The sequence below is a fragment of the Hippopotamus amphibius genome, chromosome X (genome assembly GCF_030028045.1).
Source record: "Hippopotamus amphibius kiboko isolate mHipAmp2 chromosome X, mHipAmp2.hap2, whole genome shotgun sequence".
In the NCBI taxonomy this organism is placed as follows: domain Eukaryota; kingdom Metazoa; phylum Chordata; class Mammalia; order Artiodactyla; family Hippopotamidae; genus Hippopotamus; species Hippopotamus amphibius.
The window spans coordinates 79,530,362-79,554,335 of record NC_080203.1 but is presented as its reverse complement, the minus strand read 5'-3'; the positions used below and the strand labels follow the sequence as shown (position 1 = coordinate 79,554,335).

The 23,974-nt window shown below is 37.6% G+C and overlaps 1 protein-coding gene across 5 annotated transcripts in view; it reads right to left on the bottom strand.

The window, feature by feature from the left end:
• The window catches only part of OPHN1 (oligophrenin 1), a 648,185-nt gene that overhangs the window by 282,075 nt on the left and 342,136 nt on the right, over positions 1-23,974 (bottom strand). For all 5 annotated transcript variants that reach the window (XM_057717522.1, XM_057717521.1, XM_057717520.1 and 2 more), the window contains exons 10-15: positions 23,153-23,256; positions 13,727-13,818; positions 9,258-9,336; positions 5,213-5,246; positions 4,652-4,714; positions 3,117-3,191 (exon numbers count right to left, since the gene is read on the bottom strand). In XM_057717522.1, coding sequence (XP_057573505.1) covers positions 3,117-3,191; positions 4,652-4,714; positions 5,213-5,246; positions 9,258-9,336; positions 13,727-13,818; positions 23,153-23,256 — 447 coding nt within the window. The remainder of the gene's footprint in view (positions 1-3,116; positions 3,192-4,651; positions 4,715-5,212; positions 5,247-9,257; positions 9,337-13,726; positions 13,819-23,152; positions 23,257-23,974) is intronic.

Genomic DNA, 23,974 nt, shown 5'->3' with positions numbered 1-23,974 from the left:
ATCAGGATAGGTCAAAAGAAGCAGGGCAATTTTGAGTATCCCAGTGAGAATCTCCAGAAGACATAACACGAAAGAAGTTTAGAAGGGAGGTCTCTTTACATATTTATAGATTACACGCTAGCTGACAGTCTTCTCCATAGAATGTAAGTCCACAAAGGTAGGAAATACAAGTGATGTGTTCAGTATTTAATCTATAGCCCTGAGTGCAATGCTTGGCTCTTTGTAGATACTCTAATATTTGCTAAATGGATGAATAAATGAATGAGGATCATCACTAGATTTAGAATTTCTTAGATCTGGGACAGGGATCAGGATTTATCAGTTTTATACATACATAAGTAAATTAACACATATTTTACTTATAAATATTTATATTCAGAACTTCCTTGTCTATTTTTCAGATATTCCTATGAATCCTGATATTTGGAGATTGATGTTGAACAGATGTACTACACCAACCCAGCCACTTTCCTTGATACTTTAACTGAATTGTACTGTCATGTGTGATTTGAATGAACCATTTCAGTCCTATTGAAGCCTGTAATAGAATCAGTAGGATGCATAGCATGGCATTTTTTTTAGCTTATTATACATCAGGTAGAGAATATAGTGATACCAGAAACAGAATTCTAATAGTTGATCTGAGTTCAATAATTTTTCAGAGACTAAATATTCTGGGCCACACAGTCAACTGTTTTATATATGAAAAGTGTCCTTTAGCTTATAAAATGCCATGTAAATTGGCCAGAAATTCAAAACTTAATTTTTTAAAAATCAACAGTGTAAAGTGATAAAACAGATATTGAGGTACCAATGATGTAATCTACAATACAAAATCTCCATAACTGTTATTACTGGATGGTGCAGCACCCTCAAGTGCTAATAGGTTAGGATGTCAAGCCTGCCGGGTTGTGGAAGGTAAGATATACATCACAGAAAAGACCAAAAATACATGCTTTATCCAAACTGCAGCTTTCCACACTAAATTTGTTCTCTGACACTTTATGAGAACTGAGCTTACCAGACAGTTCACCACCATCCACAAAAGGAAGAAGGGCGGGTTTTCAGGAAGAGATAAACAATGAGTTTAGTTTTGGACATGTAAAAGATAGGTACCTATGGAACATCTATGTACAGAGATCTTATGCAAAAATTCCAATATTGATTTCCTTAGCCTCTGGAGCTTACTGCCTCAGCCATGATCAGTTTTGTCCATTTATCAGAGTGTGCTACACAGATATGATCATTCCAGTGTGTGCCATGACCTAAATATGTTTGTGAAGCATAGGTCCAGTGGGAAACTGGATCCATGAGTTTAGAACTCATAAGATGATGCCTGGACTAGTAATTTTTGAGTGCTGACAGCACAGAGGTGCTAGTAAAAACCACGAAGAGGAACTACCACTCCTGCCCATGTAACTGGGACTAGACTTCCCTCCTGTTGTAACAATTAGAACATGGGACAAAATATATGAAATAGCTGTTTGTATTCAATGAACACTACACAGTATAAGACTATAACTCTGAAAGAGGGGGAAAAAACAAGATAAGCCCTACCATCGCCACAGCTTGCTACCTGAAAACACTTTCTTGATGGTAGCATGGGGAGTGAGAGCTCAAGCTGAGCATGGAAGTCTTGCTCAGTTGAAGAGACAAAGATCAAAATTCACAGAGGGTGAGGAAACTAGAATTTGCAGGGCAGAGTACCAGAGAAGAGGGAGGTATGTAGAAAAAGAACTGGAAACCCCCTAGCTATGGGTCCCCATGAGTCTGTCATTGATTATAAAACCATGAGTGCCTAGGATGAAAATCTATGAGGCTGGGGCTTCCTAGGTGGCGCAGTGGTTAAGAATCTGCCTGCCAATGCAGGGGACATGGGTTCGGTCCCTGCTCCAGGAAGATGCCACATACTGCAAAGCAACTAAGCCCGTGCACCACAACTATTGAGCCTGCGCTCTAGAGCCTGTGAGCCACAACTATTGAGCCCATGTGCTGCAACTACTGAAGCCCATGCATCTAGAGCCCGTGCTCCGCAACAAGAGAAGCCACTGCAATGAGGAGCCTCCACACAACAACGAAGAGTAGCCCCCACTCACCGCAACTAAAAGAAAGCCCACGCACAGCAAAAAAAAAAAAAAAAAAAAAAAAGACCCAACACAGCCAATTAAATAAATAAATAAATTTATTAAAAAAAAAAGAAAATCTATGAGGCTAGGCAAAGAAATATCAAGAAACTTTAAGATGAAGAATACCCAGAATGCACACAAAGCTGTCAAATGTTTAAGTTCCAATCACTAAGAATGAAGAGACAAAAGAAGGCAGACCTTAGATGTAAGGCTAAACTAACCAGGAAAGGATATTTTATATCTGTCCTAACAAGCTTAAAAATAATCTTCAAATGGATCAAGCTGATCCACAGATAACTGCCTGCAATACAAAATTCAAAACTCTTGAAAAGAAGTCAACAAAATTGACACACTCAAGTCACGATGTCCAGCATCCAACAAAAATTACTAGACGTATGTAAAACAGAAAATTGTGATCCATAGCCAGGATAAGAATCAATCATTAGGAAAACATGTAGAATAAGAAGTGAAGGGGGCAAAGATAGAATGCTGGGAAATACCAGACAAGATTTAAAAGATAAGAAGAAAAAGGACCTGACCGGAGTCACTTGAAAGGAATAATACAAGATGTTAGAAGAATCAAGAGACTGTTGAGTCATAGAAGTAGTGTAAAGAGGAAGTTTCAAAAAGGAGGGAGTAGTCAACAAGGATATCAAGCAAGATAGAGACTGAAAAGAGTCCACTGGATTTCACAAGAAGGTACCTTCTAAGCCTGGTCACAGTAGTTCCAATAGAGAGGTTGGGGTAGAATCCAGATTGCAAAGGGTTTCAGGAGTGAATAAGATGTGAGAAAGGAGAAATGCTAATAATTGTTTCAAGGCAACATGGTCTCTGACTCAGCATAGGCAAATAAATGTACATTTTATGTTTGAAAATATTTAAAAATATATATTCTACAATCTTCTTTAACAATGTCTCCTTTCTCTTATAGCCATGTCTTCCTAATACACAAACAACTCCCAAAAAGAATTATGAAATTAAAATTGTTACCAAAAAAGGCATTCAGCAGCTTCTGAACCTGAATATTGCTGCCCACGGTACGGTACAATCCCTCTGTCTTGATCCCTAGAGAAAGAAAACCAGGTCAGTTTTATTTATATATCTAGAGCTTTTATCTCCCTCAGGGTAGAGAAAGTAGGTACTGACACAATGGAGTCAGTTCAAATAGAAAAGGGTCTCCCTACTCTCTCCAATTTCTCCAGCCCTTCCCTGCAATAGGGGAACAGTCCTGAAACATCTCTGCAAATTGTTCTTTCCATACTTTCATTTGGATTGTACCAAGCCCTCATTAACCTGAACAGAGAAGAACACACTCTATAGTAAACAGAAGAAAATGCTTAGGTGAGTAGCAGCAGATGGCCGAGAATGGTGTTGCCATCTTGTTAAGGAGCTACAGTTTAGTTGAAAAAGGAGGAAAAAGCAACCTTCAAGTTGCCCCTGAGCAGTAATATAAAGTAAGAGAGGGCTAGAGTATGGTAGATGTGAAGCAAACAGCCATTTTGTGCATGGAGAAAGACTGAAGCAACATTTCAAAAAAAAAATTTTAAAAAGGAGGCTTGGCTTATACAGTACACTTGCCTACATTCAAAATATTCTCAGAGAGAAACGAGAGTATCATGAACCTGGAAAAATGCTAATGCCACATTTTCCTGACTTTAACTTTGCCCCCAACAATTTTTAAATCAATATGTGTTGTGGCAGAAACTGAACGCCTGTTTATTTAGGATGGAGCTATCGTAACGCTACTTGAAGAGTACCAGATAGTATTTGAGAATATTTTATAAGCCATTTGAAGCTCTTTTTCTTTAAAAGCAGGAAATCGCAAATTATCCAAACATGGTTAAATATCACTGATTTGCAATTTGCAGAAATTTAAAAAATTGTGTTTAGTACTCAAGGTTTATAAACAGTCTCCGTTTTAAAACAGGTCCTGACTAATGGATGATATCATTGTTACTTTAAAGAAATTGCCCAGGAAAAATTCAGAATGACCAGATTTTGCCTTTTTCAGCAACACGGATGGACCTGGAGGGTATTATGCTAAGTGAAATAAGTCAGACAAAGACAAATCCTGTATGATATCACTTACATGTAGAATCTAAAAAATAAAATAAAATTAAGTTAAATTAAATTAAATTAAATTAAAATAAAATAAATCCAGTGAACATATAAAAGAAACAGACTCACGGACATAGAGAACAAACTAGTGGTTAACAGTGGGGAGAAGGGGGAGGGGAGGGGCAAAATAGGGGTAGGGAATTAGGAGGTACAAACTTATGTTTAAAATAAATAAGCTATAAGAATATACTGTACAACACAGGGAATATAACCAATATTTTACTATAACTATAAATGGAGTATAACCTTTAGCAATAGTGAATCACTATATTGTATACCTGTAACATATAATATTGTACATCAACTATATGGCAATAAAAATTAAATAAATAAATAATAAAACCATGTTTAAAACAAAAAAGAATGACCAGATTCAAACAGTGCCAAGGCTATGGTTCATGTCTTACCTTTGGTCTCAATGACATTGATGCACTTCCTAACAAATTTGAACCCCACTTCATTCAGCTCCACTGTTTCAAGCAAAAGAAAGCAGAGTTAGATTCTGCTATAATAAGCCTCACCTACCAAACATTCAGTGATCGTGCTAAGAGACTGCAGTGAGAGAACTAGGGGTTTGGTTGCTTATCTTCAATCACCCTTAAATGGAAAGATTCTTCATTCAGAGGAGGGGGTGGTTAGAGTTTTACCCTCCTAACACAAAATGCTTTTACTTGACCCTTTGCATTATGTCTGCTTTAGGCATGAGCTACCTCAAATATGAAATGTTAGGCTGGAAATGCACACAATTTTTATCATGTGTCTAGAACGAGAAGGATATAATGTGTTTCTCCATATTACTACTACTACCCCATCCATAAGTTAAGATAAAGTGACTTTCTTAGTTCAATCAACAGACACCTTCTGAAAAAACAGGTCTAAATTTCATTCCACACAGAGATACCCATAAATATACTTGCATTAGGATAGCTAACAGTTCATAATGTCAGTAGATCAGAAATTTGACTCACTTTCTTCCTGTTTCGTTATAGGGCTGTGGTAGATCTACAAAAAAAGAGACAGAAAGAGCCATGACTATTGCGTATCACTATAGGTAAGTACAGCAAATACTAAACATCTTTCCCCAAATAAGCCATCAAAACCATTAGTGACTTTAAGGCTTTAACAAGAAAGAAAGTGGGCTAAACAGAATCATCTTTGCCTAGGTCCCTAGAAACAACTGGATTAATAATCCCTGAAGAGTACACTGGATTTCATACAGTTCACTGCAGTTGTAGCCTACCCATCTTAGACATTTACTTATGTAAAGCTTAGAGAATTTTTCAGATGGAGCAAGAGAGCATGAGAGAAAGGAAGTGGTTTTCTCATGGATACCTGGGTAACTGGCATTGATGGTGACATTTAAATATCCCTAACACCAACCTCCCTGCCCAAAGACATTAATGGATGTCTCCCTGTAGAAAGGCAAATGCTCCTCTGAAAGAGATTCATGCATTCACCAAAATTTCTCTGAGTCATCTTGAAGTATGCATTGTGATAGCTATGTGAGAGACCAAAGAGGAGATCCTCGACTTTTGAAGTCTAGTCTTGGCTCTGCCTCTACCTCTTTATGAAACTTAGGCATGTCCTTTTCATTCTCTAGACTTCAAAATCCATCTCTCTAAAATGATCAGGGTTGGAGTCTATATTCCTCCAAGTCCTGATCTTCTTTGACACTTTAAGCAAAGGCAAGCATACTATGAATAAGATTAGTGAATTGGGGGGGGGGGGGATAGTAAAGCAGCAACAACATTTGTAACGTGAGGCTGCAGGAAATGTCCTCTATATGCAATCTCTCCTTTTAAAATAAATTTTCTGCCTATGTGTGTACGCCAATGGATATTTCAGTGAGAGAGGCTTCTGTGCTTGGCCAGCCACTTTCCACCACTTTTATAAACAAGATATTTGTGAAACATCTGCCATAATCAAGTTGGTAAGGATCCACATTCAGTGGGCCCATGTTCTAACATCATTCTCCACAAAAGCCATCTGTATCCCTTGGTTTTTAAAACCTTAAAGGGAGAACAAGTTCAGGAAAGGGAATTAAGAGTAAAATGCTTTAAAACATTTTAAATTAATTATACTTCAATTTAAAAACAAAGCAAGAAGAAAGAAATACGAACAACAACAAAAATAATAAAATGCCTTGCTGAGCTTCCTCATATCCTCCTTAGAGAAATATCACAGCATGTAATAGTTAAGCTCCAGGTTTCTGGGAAGGGAGGGAGGGGAGAAAGGCCCTGGCCTATTTTCTGGATGACAGTCCTCACAATATCACTTCTCTCCTGCTACCTTTTTGGTTGCTATAATTGCAATCTGGCATCTGGGCACTCCTCTTTAGTCTCCAAGGCACTGAAAATACACAGAAAGAAAGCCCTGTAATATGTTTTCCCTATTAGCACCTTTTTGCCTTGCATAAAGCAAGAAAATTAGACTGTATCCAAATACTGCTGAATTTCAGTAGCTTTGCACCCAGCTTTCACACCAGTTAGAAGCACCTCAACCTAATATAGCACATTATGGTTGACAAACCGGCTTTCATTTGATTTTTCAAAGCAACTCTGTGAGGTAGGTAGAAGAGAAATTATTAAAGGCATTTTACTGAAGAAAAGAGTCTCAGAGAGATTAAATAATTAGCTCAAGTTCATACAATCACTGAATGGCAGAACCAGAACCAAATCTAACCCTTTGGGATTCCAACACAAGGAAGCTGATATTATTTTATGTGCCACAAGAAGAAACCTACACAGAAGGTACTGAAGAGAGAAAGTGCTTTTTGGTGACCTCTGACTGTTCATATTGGTCTCTCTATGATAATTCCTAGCCCTTTAAAATTATTGCTTGTCATCCTATGTAACAGTGTTCTAAATGGATGGCTACGTCCTGAGATATAGGATGGCAATGCCATCTTCTGACCTTAAAGAGAATAAGATGACTTAACAGATGAATGGATAAAGAAGATGTGGCACATATATATAATGGACTCAGCCATAAAAAGGAATGAAACTGAGTTATTTGTAGTGAGGTGGATAGACCTAGAGTCTGTCATACAGAGTGAAGTAAGCCAGAAAGAGAAAAACAAATACTGTATGCTAATGCATATATATGGAATCTAAGAAAATAGTACTGATGAACCCAGTGACAGAGAAAGAATAAAGATGCAGATATAGAGAATGGACTTGAGGACATGGGGTTGTGGGGGCAAAGCGGAAGCTGGGACGAAGTGAGAGAGTAGCATTGACATATATACACTACCAAATGTAAAATAGATAGCCAGTGGGAAGCTGCTGCATAGCACAGGGAGATCAACTTGATGGGTGGAATAGGGTTGGGATAGGGAGTGTGGGAGGGAGTCGTGGGAGGGAGGGGATATGGGGATATATGTATAAATACAGCTGATTCACTTTGGTGTTCAGCAAAAACTGGCATAACAGTGTAAAGCAATTATATTACAATAAAGAGCTTAAAAAAAAAACAAAGGTAAAACTAAGGGTATCAGAGTTGTTAAGTGAAAAAAGTAAGCTCCCAGTTTTACATTTTAAAAAATTATGCCAGTTTGCCTGCATTGCGCTTACAGTGACTTCTATTTTTGAAGATAACTATTTCTACGTTTGAAATTTTAAATAAGCATGTATTCTTAAAGAAATAATCTTGAAATCAAATTTAAATATATGCCATCAAATAGTAAGAAAAAGATGGATTAGAAAGTAATTTCAGAAAAAGATTCAATAGCAGAAACGACAATGGGGGAAAAGTCACTATTCAATAAATGCTGAAAGAACAATGGGGATAAAAGAGAATAAGCTGACTTAGGGATGTAAGGGAGGGGCAACAAAACCATTTGAATAAAAACTTAATAAATGCTTATTCACAGCCATGAAACTTATTTTCTATCCTTATATAAGAACACGTATTAATGTTATAAACTGCAAAAAAGGCTTAATTTTCTTTCTTAAGAAAATCTCATGGGCATAGCTGCAACACTCTAAGACCTGAGCAAGAAGCTGAGAGACCTGTATTCTAGGCCGATTGTGATTCCTCTCTGAGGGAGTTCCTAGAGGAGTCCTTCACTCTCTCTGAAACTCAAGTTGCCTAACTTGTTAAACAAAAAATGTCAACTCAACAATTCCTACTACCTCTAAAATTCTGAGTATGAAGGATCCATTACCATTTACAAGGGTGAGTCAAAAATTATTTGCACTCCAGTTATATTAAAACTTCTGTTGGCCACACTGTCTTATCAGCGCTTTCCATTCAAGGGAACTGTCTCCCCAGTCACTGCTGTACAGGTGGGAACGTGTTACATCAGTTCATTTGTAACTGGTGTGAGCAAAAATGGATGCCCTACTTATGATTTGCATGAAAGAAGAGCAGAGTGCAGTGATTTGTTTTTTTGTGGTCTGAGGGTGTACCTGGTGCCATTATTTATTAAAGACTTTGTATGCAGTATGGAGAAAGTGCTTTGTCGAGAAGAAGTGTGTATGAATGGATAGAGATGCTTATTGAAGAGCTGAAGCCTAAAGTTCTGATTAAACGCAGAGGACTGCTATCCAAGGGCATTGGGATCTTTCATGACAATGCACGTCCGCACACTTCTGCCCACACTGTCGACACTCTGCAAAAACTTCATTTTGAGGTGTTAAAGCATCTTCCTACAGTCCTGATCCTGCTCCATTGGACTTTCACCTGTTTGGTCCTCTTAAAGCAGCCCAGGAGGACGAAGATTCACTTCTGATGAAGAAGTGAAGATAGTGGTGCATTCATGGCTTGCAGCTCAGCCTACAACATTTTTTAATGAGGGAATACAAAAGCTTGTTGACAGATGGACAAAGTGTACTGAAAAGCAAGAAGATTATGTCGAAAAATGATGCATTTGTCTTTTCTAAAAGTTAATTAAAATAAATTCTGCAGCCAGAGTGCAGATAATTTTTGACTCATCCTCGTAATTATCCTGGACCCACTGCTACGCGCTCATATACTGGACTATGTTGCTGAGGTTTCCCCAAGATAACTTACAGGTTCTTTCCCATCCATGGCTTCCATCCATAGTCTTCTGTTAGCTTCTGAAAGGGCTTGCAAAGTGATGGTTCCTGGCCTAAGCGAAAAATGATAAGTTAAGAGCAGAAAAGTCACTGGAGAGAATGGAGTCTTGTGATCTAGGGTTCCTCTCAGCCCTGGGAGTTATCACACTGAGCAGGAACAGGCATACAGATTTCCAACTTCTCAAAATCTTTTTCACTCAGAAAAACAATGGAACTTAGAGTACAGTAACTTTGGAAACACTAGTGGAGATGGTATCTTAGTGGCCTCATGCCAGGGTCGGGCAAGGAAATAGGAAGGCAAATACTGACACCTCACCATAATACACACTTCAACTGGCCCCATTGTGCTTGAACCAAACTGAGACTCACCCTGCCTCTATCTCAGATGCCAGACATTTGATGTGGGCTCTAGGGCTTCTGAGCATTTTCATTATGGGCATGTTCAATCCATCAGGAAAACGGCTTTGCTACTTCTACCATCTAGGATGTCCAAGGAGCATCTCAGTTGGAAGTAAGTCAACAACATGCACAATGGCTCAGCTACAGGGAGGAGGCCTTGTGGCTGATTAAGCAATCTTAAGAATAATAATGACAACTAATAGTTATTGATTGCTCACTAGGTGCCAGGTTCTTTTCTAAGTACTTTCAAGGTACTGATTCACTTAATTTACACAGGAAGCCTATAAAGCAGGAACTATAGTAATCCCTATTTTAAAGAAGGGGAAACTAAGGCACAGGGAGGTTACTTAAGTTCACACAGTGAGTAAATATAGGGCCAAGATTTCAATTTAGGAATTTTGGTCTAGCAGCCACGTTCTTTCTTAACTAATACACTATTAGGCCTCTTCTGCATGGCAAATGACTTCAAGTCCGATTTTACTTTATTTACTTGTAGTAACTATAACTACATACCCAGAGATACCCCAATTTGGTATACTCTGGTCTTTTTAGAGCTTCAAAACCAAACTGGAATTGGGGGGTTTAGCATATTATTGCAGGTCTCTTCCAGTCTCTGCTTAGTTGTGCCATTATGAAATGCTTGTTACTTTCACTCCTTCTATGTTAAGATGAGACCTCTCTCAGAGTCATGAAATGATAAGAGCAATTACAAGAGAGTTCAGTGGAAAAGTCACTGTGCCTCATAAAAAATGTTGCAGCAGATGAGCTGGGAGGTCCTTTCCAGTTCTGATATCATGGGATTCCTGCTCTACCTGTCCTTCTGTCTCTCACCTCATTAAAGTACTCCTTAAAAAAGGAAAGAATAAAAAGGAAAAAGCAAGTCATTAACGAGAATGAATCATTCTTTTTTCTGCTCTTTAGCTGTTTGGGAACAATTACATTTTATAGGATTTGCTATTGAATTAGGGATATTAGCTAACATCATCATCAGTTAATGAAAAGGACTTCTGAGTTCCTGGGTGTCCTGGGGAATTTACAAGCATTGTGACCTCCTATCTACCCATGCCAACTTTTTCCTCACAGACTCAATTTATAATATTCACTAAGATTAAGCCCTTAAGTAAAAAAGAAAAAAAAAGGAAAGCCCCCAAATGATCTTTAGCCAAAATCAATTGAAAACCAGGACTTGGCTTCAGGCACTGGATTCTTCCAAGTTTACCTTTCTCTAAGAGACATCCAACCTTTTGGGTATATCTTACAGGGCTATGAAGTCTAGAAATCTTTGTAAAGACAGCTACCTAGCTGAATCCTGAAGCCAGAAGGAAGGAGAGCAAGGAAATGGGCAAGAAACATAAAAGCAGATACTGTAGACTGGGTAGGATATTAAACCCATTTGAGACTCAGTTTCTCTATTTGGGAAATCAAAAAGCTGGTATGTGTCCTCTCTTGGCCATACAGAGAAACTGAAAGAATAAATACGAATAAGTGACTATTCAGGAAGCATTTGGAAATTCTTGGGTGCTACTGAAAGTCAAATTCAAAGAAAAATATTGTTAAGAACAAGATGACACAGTAGAAAGAGTACTGACTTCTAGTCCAGGCTTTTCCATTATGACTTTAGACAAATCGTTTCACCACCCTGAGGTCTCAGTCACTCAGCTAAAACAAAAAGGCATATATAGCACATCTGCAGTAGAGTTCGGTGGTTAAGAGTGCGGGCTTGGAAACTAGTATTCCTGGATTTGGATCCTAGCTCTAACATTTATTAGCTGTACAACCTAAGTGATTAACTTCTCTCTGTCTCATTGTCTTTGTGAAATTGGGACAGTAACACCCCCTACTTCATGTGACGGTGATGAAGACTAAAGGAAATTACACACTTACAAGGCTGAGAATGGTGCCTGGCACACGGAGGTACTCTGAGAATGTTAGCACTTGTTGTTGCTGTCAGTCATCATCATTGTTGTTATTATTACTATTATTATTGCCCTTCAAATTCTGATGGGCTATGAGCCTGTGGCTTCAAATACTGGTAGGAACACTAATAAAAATGTTATCCTCTATTCTGGAAATAGAAAAAGGGACTCAAAAAGTCCTTTGTTCTACCCCACAGGGAACGTGAGTACAGGTGCCCAATGTCTACTGCGAGGCCTGCCTCTGCTGCTTATATCAGATTGACTAGCCAGGAAAGCAGATGCAGATGTCACATCACTCAGAAAACTCCACATATACAGAGGTACCTCAGCATCTTTTCATCATTATATTCGACCCTCTATTTCAAAACATGTTTATTCTGCTTATAATAGACAATGGAATAAAATTAAAAAGAACATGGGGTTTGGAGACCTACAGACCAAGGTTTGAGCGCAGCCTTGTTACTATGTGACTTTGATTAGGCAAGGCAATTAAATATATACAAGTCTCAGTCTCTGCACCTATAAAATGTGAGAGTAGCTTAAATGAGGGAATGTTTCTTAAAGTGCCCAATATGTGGTAAGTAAACTCCTACATACATCAAAACCTTAATTCCTGGGTTCTAGTCTCAGAATTCCTCAGCATTCCTGAGTAGGGAAAAAAACTTTTAAAAAGGAATACCAAATTCAGTACCTACCATGAACCATACATAGCACTAGATGCAAGATATATAAAGATGAATTGGTCTTAGCCCCTAACCTCAGGTCCAAACTATATGTAAATGCTTTCAGTCTATGGGAATATTACCTGAAAGTGGGTGGCAAATATAATCTGAAAAGTGAATCAGAATGGAACTAGACACAGAAAAATTTAATTTCATTTAAGTACTTTGATGCTGCAGAGCCAAAGACACTAAAGATTCATGAAAAGGAAGCCACAGCCAACAGTCACTTTCCCCTTCCTACTGAGCCTGAAGCTGTGGGGAAAAATGAGTCACAGCCTCACTGTTATCAGTAACAATGTTTACTATTACAGCCATCTTTGATTAGGATCATCCATTCTTAACAAAGAAAGCATACAGATTCACAAACAGAAATTTAAAATGGGGAAATGAACTAACAGTTACTTATTCTTAGACAAAAAAGTGTCTTATTTTCTTAATCTTATCTATATGATTCCAGTCTCTAACAGTTTTGCTCATATGATGTTGTAATTCAACCCTCAAGTTCCTTTCTAGCAGTCTGATCATTTTGTTAAATTCTATTATATTACTTAGTGCCTAATATATGGAAATAATGAATTGAAATAAAATATAGGAAGATATTTACTCACTGAATTGTGGATCAACCTCCTAACTATATAACATGCCTTTTTCCAAAGTAACTCCAAATGCTCTCATTTAAAAATTTTTTTTATTAATTTTATTTATTTATTTATTATTTTTGGGGGGTACACCAAGTTCAATCATCTGTTTTTGTATACATATCCCCGTATTTCCTCCCTCCCTCATTTTAAAATTTAAAAGTTAAATTCCTCTCTGATAAAATTGCCCAGGTTGAAAAGACAAAGAGGGCACTAGAGAGAAACAAATGCAACCAAGTCCAAAGTTTGTAAGCTTCTGCTGAAATCAGAAAGTTGATAATCAAACTATTTCCACTTTACATAAATATCTGCAAAGTAGGAAAAGTCCATATCATGTTTACACCAAATGGGGAAAAAAAGACTCCCCAATACCACTACTCCCTCTATCCAATCTACCTCCCCTTAAATATGTTCCAATTCATTTGTTCTTGTATATTAGGAAATAAAAATGAGTTTTGTTATTCTGTCCTTTTGCAGCATCACCAAATGCTGACCTTTTGCATATATAATAGCAAATTAAATCCTAGCAGTAACTTCTTCTACCTAAAGCAAGTGAGGCAAAGCTGATTGAACCTTGAATAGAGAGAACCAGCTCTGAGCCAGTGCTAACAGGGATCCTTGGGAAGGGAAGCCAAAAGAGCCAAGGCAATGATGTCATGAATAGTTTTGCTCATTTTTATCAAGAGATGACAAAGGAAAATAAAATACCTACCCAGGCTCAGCATCTGGCACATGGGGACATTGCCAGTCCATATCAGCACAGCTTACCTTTCATTAGTTTCTATATCAAAACAGAATCTCTTATCGATAGACTCTGTCTTCCTTCTCACGCAGTACTTCAGGGTTAAGTCCAAGGGCCCCTGATATAAGAGAAGGATTAATAGCCAGTTTGAAAAAAAATACACAGAAACTTTTTCTGCCTACCACAGTGTCCTCAGTGTCACTTGGAAGGCATCTGTCAGGGCAGCAGGAGCAATGTTTAGCTTCACTTAGAACCTTGTCCCTCAAATGGTAGTTGCAGCAAGGTGGCACATGGTTTCTCTCTGCTCCAAAAATTAATGGTTCAGTTCAAGAAAAGCCAGCGTTCTTTTCCAAGCATGATATATTAAATAGGAATCTCATTACACAACATGTAAAGGAGAATGTAGGAGAAACAGGCTGCCCAAATGGCATTAAGTGTACAGAATAAAATTTCGTGAGACTTTTAGGTAGGGAGGTTGCAATGGGTAAGTGGGTAAAATGGTTTTCTGCAACCCTCCTTCCATTAAAGTAGCATATAGAAGAGGGGAGAAAAACATTTTTGGTTCCCCACTTTCAGAGTTTTTAAGATGACAGGAATTACAAAAGCAATATCTCCAAAGATAGGGCAAGAGTAGGAAAAATAGGCATATTTGTGTAATAGTCAAGGTAGCATTTGGTATTTCATATGTGCAGGATAGTATGGCCCACCTTAGTCTTGTGGGCACTTAACAAGGCCATAGAAATCCACTGTGTCCACAGATTAAAATTCCCCAAATCCCACATAGTTCAGTTTCTCTCTATTATCTCAACAAAGACAATGTGGTATAGGAACTAGAAGTAACATTTATTGATCACCTACTATGTGCCACATATTATGCTAGGTATTTTTAAACCACTTTTCTTCATAACAACCTTCAGAGAGAAGTGAACCTCAGAGAGGTAAAATGGCTTACCTAGAGTCACCTAAGTCAGTATAGTAGAAGTATCAATAAACTAAGAAGTTTAAAACCTGGGGTCTTGCCTCAGTTATGCCATTTACCAGCTATGTGGCCCAGGGTAAATAATTTTCCCTCCCTGAATAGAAATTTCACAACCTATTAAATGGGAATAACACTACCCACTTTGTTGTCTTGAATTCAGAAACACTGCCCAAGTGCCAAGTCTGTGCCCAAGCACTACACCACCCAAACTGGCCCATACAGCTGATCAGCCAATACTTCCCTCTCATTGTCACACTCAAGCCCTTTGCAGGTCTATCCTTTTTCCTGTTCCTGCACTATAGAAACACAACTCTATATTCACCTTTCAATCTGCCTTCTCAGCCCCAACCCTTAGGATATCAAGCACTGTTAGCCTTGCAAGATGAGGGTAATTAACAGCATCATGTATTCACCATCCCTTTTTAAACTTTCAACTCTTTCAGATTTGGTGAGGTGACGTCAAAGCTCAGGGTTCACCACTGCCTACCAATCCAGGTTCACCTCCAGCCACTGTCATTTAGTTTATGTCCCATCAGTGCAAAAGTACTCATATTTCACATGTGTATCATGCTCTTTCATGACTCTAACTTGTATATATTGTTTCCTCTACCCAGAATGACTTTATCTATATTCTTTGACTGGCTAAACTCTTACTCTTTCTACAACTTGTAGTTCAGCTTTCATTTCCTCAAAAATCCTTCCTTAATACCATGCACTGTCTACTATGCATTTTCTACATTGTATTAAAGCTACTTTTTTTCATGTCTGATGTCCCCACTTGACTGAGAACTCCTCAAGGATGTGGGTAGTGTCTTATTTATCTTTATATCTCTAGTACCTAGTAAAGAGTTAATGCTCAACAAACATTTATAAACTACATTATCATCCTTGCCATTTTGTCTGATGAGAAAAATGATAGTGAGCAACATTAAGTAATTTACTCAAAATCACAATTTACTAGGCCACAGAACTAGGATTTAAGACTATTTCTTGAGACAAGAGTGTCCAAGATGGTGGAGTAGGAAGACCCTGAGCTCACCTCCTCCTATGGGCACACCAAAATTACAAATATTTACAAAGCAATGATTAATGATGAGAATGACCTGAATGCTACCAGAAAAGATTTCCTACAACTAAAGATATAAGGAAGGAACCACAACTATACAGGTAAGAGGGGCACAACCATGGTATAGTCAACGCCCACATCCCGGGTAGGTGATCCACAAACAGGAAGATAATTATAATTGCAGAGTTTATCCCCAAGAAGCAAAGGGTCTGACCCGCATATTGGATTCCTAGTCAAGGGGTCTTGAACTGGGAAGACAAGACCTCAGAACACCTGGCTTTGAAAGCCAGCAAGGCTTGCTTTCAGGAGAGCTAGAGGGTTATAGGAAACAGACAGTCTGTTCTTAAAAGGTGCACACAAAATCTCACACGTTCATAGAACCAGGACAAAAGCAGTAATTTGAAAGGTGCCTGAGTCAAATCGACCTGCTGGTATTAGAGAGACAGGAGACAACTGGAATTTACCCTCAGGACATAGATGCTGGTGGCAGCCATTTTGAGAAGCTAATTCTACCATGAGGAAACAGGTGCTGGAAAGCACCATTTTGGATTCCTCCCTGTAGCTTATTAATGTTGGACCTGGCCCCACCCACCAGCCAGTTGGCACAAGTCCTAGGACATGCCAGGCCAAGCAGCAAGCCACACAGGGATATAGCCCCATCCACCAGCAGGCTAGCAGCAGCAATAGGTCCCCCTGGACTATCCAGCCACTCTAGGACCCAGCCCTGTCTAACAGACAGAGAGAACAGGACCCATTCCTGGTCACCAGTAAGCAGGCACAAGCCCCAGGAACTGGCCTTACTCTGCAGCAGGCAGGCAACAGCCCCAGGATACACTGGGCCCCAACACTGCCCACCAGTGTGCTGAAGCCAGCTTTTAGACACACCATGGCCCACAACCAGCTTACCTAGGATCCAGCCCCAACAAAGAGCAGGCTGACACCAGCCCCTAGGCCCCTGCTGGACCCAGCAGCTGCTTTATGCCTGCTCTGGGACCCTTACTTTGGGCCCCACAAGAAGCCAGCCAGCAACCCAGCCAAGCCCACCAGTGGACCAGGACCAGGACACAGCCTAAACTACCAAGGGGCAATAACCAGTTTCAGGACTCCCAACAGCCAACTGCAATGGAACTCAGACCAACCCACCAACAGGCAGTAACTTCAGCAGTAGGCAGGGCCTCCAACCAACCAGGTGGGGGGCCAGCCATGCCCACCAGTGTGCCCATAATAATAGGCTCCACCAAAGGAGGAGCCTCTTTTCATATAAAAAACATTCTATTCAAAAGCTACCTGGGGAATATACATTCTTTTCAAGTGCACATGGAACACTCTCCAGGATAAATCACAAGCTAGGACACAAAACAAGTGTCAGTAAATTTAAGGAGATAGAAATCATATTAAGCATCTTTTCCAACCACAACTCTATGACTAGAAATCAACTACAAGAAAAAAACTGCAAAAAAAAAAAAACATAAACATGGAAAGGATAAACAATGTGTTATTAAACAACCAAAGGATCACTGAAGAAATCAAAGAGGAAATCAAAAATACCTGGAGACAAATGAAAATGAAAACACAACAATCTAAAATTTGTGGAATGCAATGAAAGCAATTCTAAAAGGGAATGTGATAGCAATATAAGCCTCAGGAAACAAGAAAAATCTCAAATAAAAAACATAACCTTACACATACAGTAACTATAAAAAGAACAAGTAAAAGCCAAAGTCACTACAAGAAAAGAAATCATAAGATCTGAGCAGAAATAAGTGAAACAGAGACTAAAAAACAAAAACAAAAAAAAAAGAAAAGAAAAAGAAAAGATCAATGAAACTAAGAGATGGTTGAAAACATAAACAAAAATGTTTATGAAACAAACAAAAAAAGTTGATAAATCTTCACCCAGAGTCATTGAGAAAAAAGAGATTAAAAAGATAAATAAAATCAGAAACAAAAAAGAAGTTACAACCAACAACAAAGAAATACAAAAGATCATAAGAGATTACTGTGACCAATCATGCACCAATAAAATGGACAACCTAGGAGAAATTTCTAGAAATAAATGTTCAGTCTTCCAAAACTGAATCAAGAAGAAATAGAAAATACAAACAGACCAATTACCAGTAATGAAACTGAATTGTAATTACAAAATGAAAACTCATAATGTACAAAAGTCCAGAACCAGATGGCTTCACAGATGAATTCTACCAAACCCTGAAAGAATACTAACACCTATTCTTTCAAAACTATTTCAAAAAATTACAGTGGCAATACACTTCCAAACTCATTCTGAAAGACCAGCATCACCTTGATACCAAAAGCAGACAAAAAGACACCACAAAAACAGAAAATTACAGGCCAATATCACTGAAGAACATACATGAAAAATTCCTCAACAAAACTTTAGCAAATCCAATTCAACAGTACATTAAAAGGATCATACACCATGATCAACTGGGATTTATCCTAGGGATGCAAGAATGGTTCAATATCTGCAAATAAGACAATGCGATACACCACATTAATAAATTGAAGACTAAAAACCATATGATCATCTCAATAAATACAGAAAGAGCTTTTGACAAAATGTACCACCCATTATGATAACAAAAAATATTCTTAACAAAGTCGACATACAGAGAACCTATCTCAACATAATAAAGGCCAAATGTGATGAGCCCATATCTAACATCACAGTCAATGGTGAAAAGGTGAAAGCATTCCCTCTAAGACCAGGAACAAGACAAAGATACTCACTCTCACCACTTTTAGTGAACATAGTATTGGAATTCCAGGCCACAGCAATCAGACAAGAAAAATAAATAAACTAAATCCTAATTGGAAAGGAAGAAGTAAAAGTGTCAATGTTTGCAGATGACATGGGTGATACCACATACACAAAATCTTAAAGATGCCACCAAAAAACTATTAGAATTCATTAAAGAATTCAGTAAGGTTGCATGATACAAAATTATATACAGAAATCTGTGGCATCTCTACACACTGACAACAAACTGTCAGAAAGAAATTTATAACACAATCACATTTATAATCAAATTAAAAAAAAGAATAAAATACCTAGGAATAATCTAAGGAGGTAAAATACCTGTACTCAGAAAACTATAAGACACTAATGAAAGAAAATGAAAATGATTCAAACAAATGGAAAGATACTCCATGCTGCGGATTAGAAGAATTAATATTGTTAAAATGACTGTACTACCCAAGGTAATCTACATATTATAGGTAATCATTATCAAAAGAGCAATGGCATTTTTCACAGAACTAGAACAAGTAATTGTAACATTTGTATGTAAATGCAAAGACTGTGAACAGCCAAAACAATCTTGAGAAAGAAAAACAAAGCTGAAGTTAACACTCTCACTGATTTCAAACTGTACTACAAAGATACAGTAATCAAAACAATATTGTTCAGCAAAAAAAAAGACACATAAATCAGTACAACAGAGAGACCAGTAATGAACCCATGCTTATACAGTCCATTAATCTATGACAAAAGATGCAAGAATATAAAATGGGGAAAGACAGTCTCTTCAATAAATGGTATTGGGAAACTGGAGAGCCACATGCAAAAGAATCAAACATGACTACTTTCTCACACCACATACAAAAATAAACTCAAAAAGAATTAAAGATTTAAATGTAGGATTTAAAAGCATAAAACTCCTAGAAGAAAACACAGGTAGTTCTGTCTTTGACATCAGGCTTAACAATATATTTTTGGATCTGTCTTCTCAGGCAAGGGCAACAATAGCAAAAATAAACAAATGTGACTTAACCTGAAAAGCATTTGCACAGCAAAGGAAACTATCAGCAAAATGAAAAGGCCACCTACTGAATTGGAGACAATATTTGTAAATGATATATCTGATAAAGGGTTAATATCCAAAATATACAGAGAACTCATAAAACTCAAACTTTTAAAAAAATAATTTAAAGAATGGACAGAGGGGCTGAATTTTTTGAAAGAAGACAAACAAATGACCAACAGGAACATTAAAAGATACTCAACATCACTAATCATTGGGGAAATGCAAATCAAAACCACAATGAGATGTCACCTCACATCTGTCTGAATGGCTATCATCAAAAAGACCACAAATAACAAGTGTTGGTGAGGATGTAGAGAAAAGGAAGCCCTAATACTCTCTTGGTGGGAATGTAAATTGGTGCAATATCTGTGGAAAACAGTATGGAGATTCCTCAAAAATTTAAACATAGAGTTTCCATATGATTCAGCAATTCCACTCCTGGGTATTTGTCAGAAGAAAACAAAAACACTAATTAGAAAAGATATATGCACCCCTACATTCATAGCAGCATTATTTACAATAGCCCAGTTATGGAAGCAATCTAAGTGCCCATCAATAGATAAATGGATAAAAAAGATGTGGTATACAAAAACAATGGAATATTACTCAGCCATACAAAGAAATGAAATATTGCCATTTGTGACAACATTGGTGGAGCTAGAGAGTATTATGCTAAGTGAACAAGTCAGACAGAGAAAGACAAATACCATGTGATTTCACTTATATGTTAAATCTATAAAACAAAACAAATGAACCAACATAATGAAACAGAATTAGGGTCACAGGTACAGAGAACAAACAGGTGGTTGCCAGAGGGGGAGGGGAGGATGGAATGTGAAAAAGAGGTGAGGAAGATTAAGAGGTAAAAATTTCCAGTCACAAAAAAAAATTAATCATGGGTATGAAATGTACAGTGTGGTGGATATAATCAATACTTATGTACTATCTTTATATGGTGACAGATCATAACTAGACTTATCACAGTGATACTTTTATAATGTATAGAAATCTCGAATCATTATGTTGTTCATCAAGAACTAACATAGTATTGCAGATCAATTATACTTGAAAAACAAACAAATAAACAAACTCATAGAAAAACAGATCAGATTTGTGCTTACCAGAGGTGAAAGTTAAGGGAATGGGAAATTGGATGAAGGCAAATAAACGTACAAACTTTCCACTGTAAGATAAATAAATACTAAGAATATTATGTATAACATGATTAATATAATTAACACCTATATGTTATATATGAAAATTGTTGAGAGTAAATCCTGAGTACTCATCACAAGAAAAAAAAATTTTTTCTTTAATTTTGTTATCTGTATAAGATGATGGGTAGTCACTAAACTTATTGTGGTAATCCTTTCATATTGTATGTAAGTCAAATCATTATGCTGTACACCTTGAACTTATACAGTGCTGTATGTCAGTTATATCTCAGTATAACGGGAAGGGAAAAATATTTAATATGAACAACGAATTAATGAATAAATAAATAAAACTAGTTATTATGATCGAAAATGTAGCTCTCTTGGCTTTTACAGCTACCTGTCAAGGGATGAGAATCTTATAAAATAGTATTTGGGACTGTGCTCTGTAAAGTAAGCAAGACAACCCAAATGGAAGTTGATAGGCTGAACTAGTAGAGAACACTGGTAAGTACCATAGTCAGAAAGAGAGCTAATTCTTCCATCTTCAAATTGGGCTGATGATACATCACAGTGCTGCTGAGAGAGTAAATGAGGCACATGACAGCAATGTCTAGCTCAGAGCCTGGTGCAGAGCAAACACTGAATAAATAGTGGTTTTTATGGTGTTATTATTGTGGTCTCATTTATTTGTATTATTTACCTTTCTAAAACACAAACTAGTAAAAGGAACTGAGGCAGAGAACTCATAAGAAGAAACCATTTCCAATTCAATTTAGGGAAATTCAAGTAACTATTTCCACCTCCCCTTTGTTGTAAATGGAGAGCCAAGTTCCTCTTTCCATTCCACAGACTCCAATATTTAAACTGCTTAGGCTTACACTTATTGCAGTTTTGCAAGTAGCCATTCAATTAAAAAGAAAGAGGGAAAGAACAACTAAAAGAAGGGCTTGCTCTCATCTGCTAAGAAGCTATGAAATGGTATCTGCTGCTCTGGCTTCAGCTTTGCAGTAAGACCTGCCTAAGAAAGGAACTTTGAAGTCCAAGGTTTGTAAAGTAATGTGTGTAGAAAAAGAAAAGAAAGAGACTACAGGACAGTGCTACTTAAAAGCACTTGTCAGTCAGATACATAAGCTAAGTTTTGACAGAAATGGAACAAATTCTCTGCTACAGCACAATTTGTTGGAACCACATTAAAAGGTTCTTTGTTAATTGGCAGACTGGAAACTAAGGAGAGTTTTGGAGCCATGGATGAGTAACTGGCTCACATAGAAACATGGATGAGGGTTGTGGAAGCCCCATTTGGTATGCTCTGTTAGAGGTATATACCATGTCTAATCCACATTCAAAGCAGAGTAGCAAAACTTGTGGTTAATGAAAAAAAGAAAAGCAGTTTTCAATAGCCTGCCACCATATATCAGTCATCTCTAATTTCCTATGAACAAGCCACACAAGAGAGATCTTCTTTGGAAAACATAAGCAATGGAGAAAAATTGGCACCATAAGTCTCCAAATTTCTGCCTATGGAAACTGGGTCTTCATGCACCACAACTTTCAGTGCTAATAAGTAAACCTTGTTTTGCCTTGTAAACAATTTGTAAATTATAGAAATCCTTAAAAATTATGTCCTAAGACCCTGTTAGAATATGAATAGTCCGTCTATCCGCTTTTATCTTAAGAAACCTTCAGGGGTGTGTGTGTGTGTGTGTGTGTTCCCAAAGCCCCAACAAAGATAGGTAAAAGTGAGATAACAGAATAATTGTTTTAGCTGGGTGGTCATACACATAAAATAATATATGATGTATAATATAACTATATGTGTGTATGTATATACATATATATACATATATAAAATATCAGGTTCCTCTAGGTAAGTGAACTGTCTTCTCAGTGTATTAAACTCATCTTGCCATTTGGGGGAGTAGGGGAAAGTTTGGAGGGCAGAAGAAGAGGCATTAACTGCTTAAAGATATTTGAGCATTACATACAATGTGGGGTATAGGTTATTCCAACTTTAGGCAGCAGAATACTCCTTTAAAAAAGGAATTTTGGAAAATGTTTTATATTTTAAACACAACTATTTAAAGAAGTCTTATAGTAGTTCCTTCTTAAAGCAAGTAATACTCTCCTCCTCAACTTTATCCATATTTTTTGCAAATTTTCTTTATACAACATGATAGACACTTGCAATAATGATCTAGAAGAGTACAGGCACTTTCAGAAGGCCTGGAATCATTAACAGAGATTTTTTCACTCAACTGAGTAGTATCTGGACCAATGAAACTTAGGCCAAAGAGAACATATAAAGTCATGGCTTAATATGATAGTGGTAGACTCAGTTCTTTGACATGGAGTCAAAATATACTCTTTTCTGAGATGCAGTCACAGAAGCATTTCAAAAAAATGTGGCCCATAAAAGAACTGACCTGCTGTTTAGCACCTGGCTTCTGCTCCATAGGCGTCATGGTGAGCGTTTTGGTCTCTTTCTCATATTGACAGTAGTATTTCACCCAGGATATTCCCAAAGCCCCTACAAAGAGAGGCAACAATGAGCTGATAGAATAAGTACTTTGGCCGCATGGTAAGTCCACCCCTAAAGACAGAAGTTGTGTACAGCTTACTCTTCATGGTCATGATTCAGATCTAGTCCTACTTTCCCCTGAGCTCCAGCTGTGCAGTGCCACCTGCCTACTACACATATGTATATCCTAATCCTCATCAGCTGCTTTCCATATCAGCTCCAGCTTGCTCTAAACCACTTTCCTCGCCATATTCCCTATGAATGCTCTCGTTATACATCCTATTGTATGATCTGGGAAACATCCATAATCTTACACTCCTCCTTGCCTATAACCTGCCCTATTTGATTGGTGGTGGGTTCTGCTCATTCTGTCCCCCGCATGTCTCTCCTTTCACCCCTTTTTTAGAACTTAATTCATTTAGGACCCTATTTCTGACATTTTTTAAAAAATGTTTTATGAGATATTTCAAACTAAACAAGAATTCACTATTTCTCCAATTAATGATTTCAGTTGCCTTCTCTCTGGTTTTCCCCCTCTCTGGTCACTCCTTTCTAGCCCATTGTCTACTCTTTTGCTAGAGAAATATTTTTTTTTAAGTATATATCTCTATTTATATCATTCTTCTTATTATAAACCACCCATGGCTTTCCCACTCTCTCCAAACTCCTTAGGTTGGCTCACAAAGCCTTTTAATAATGTGATCGTATTTACCTTTCCAACTTTGTC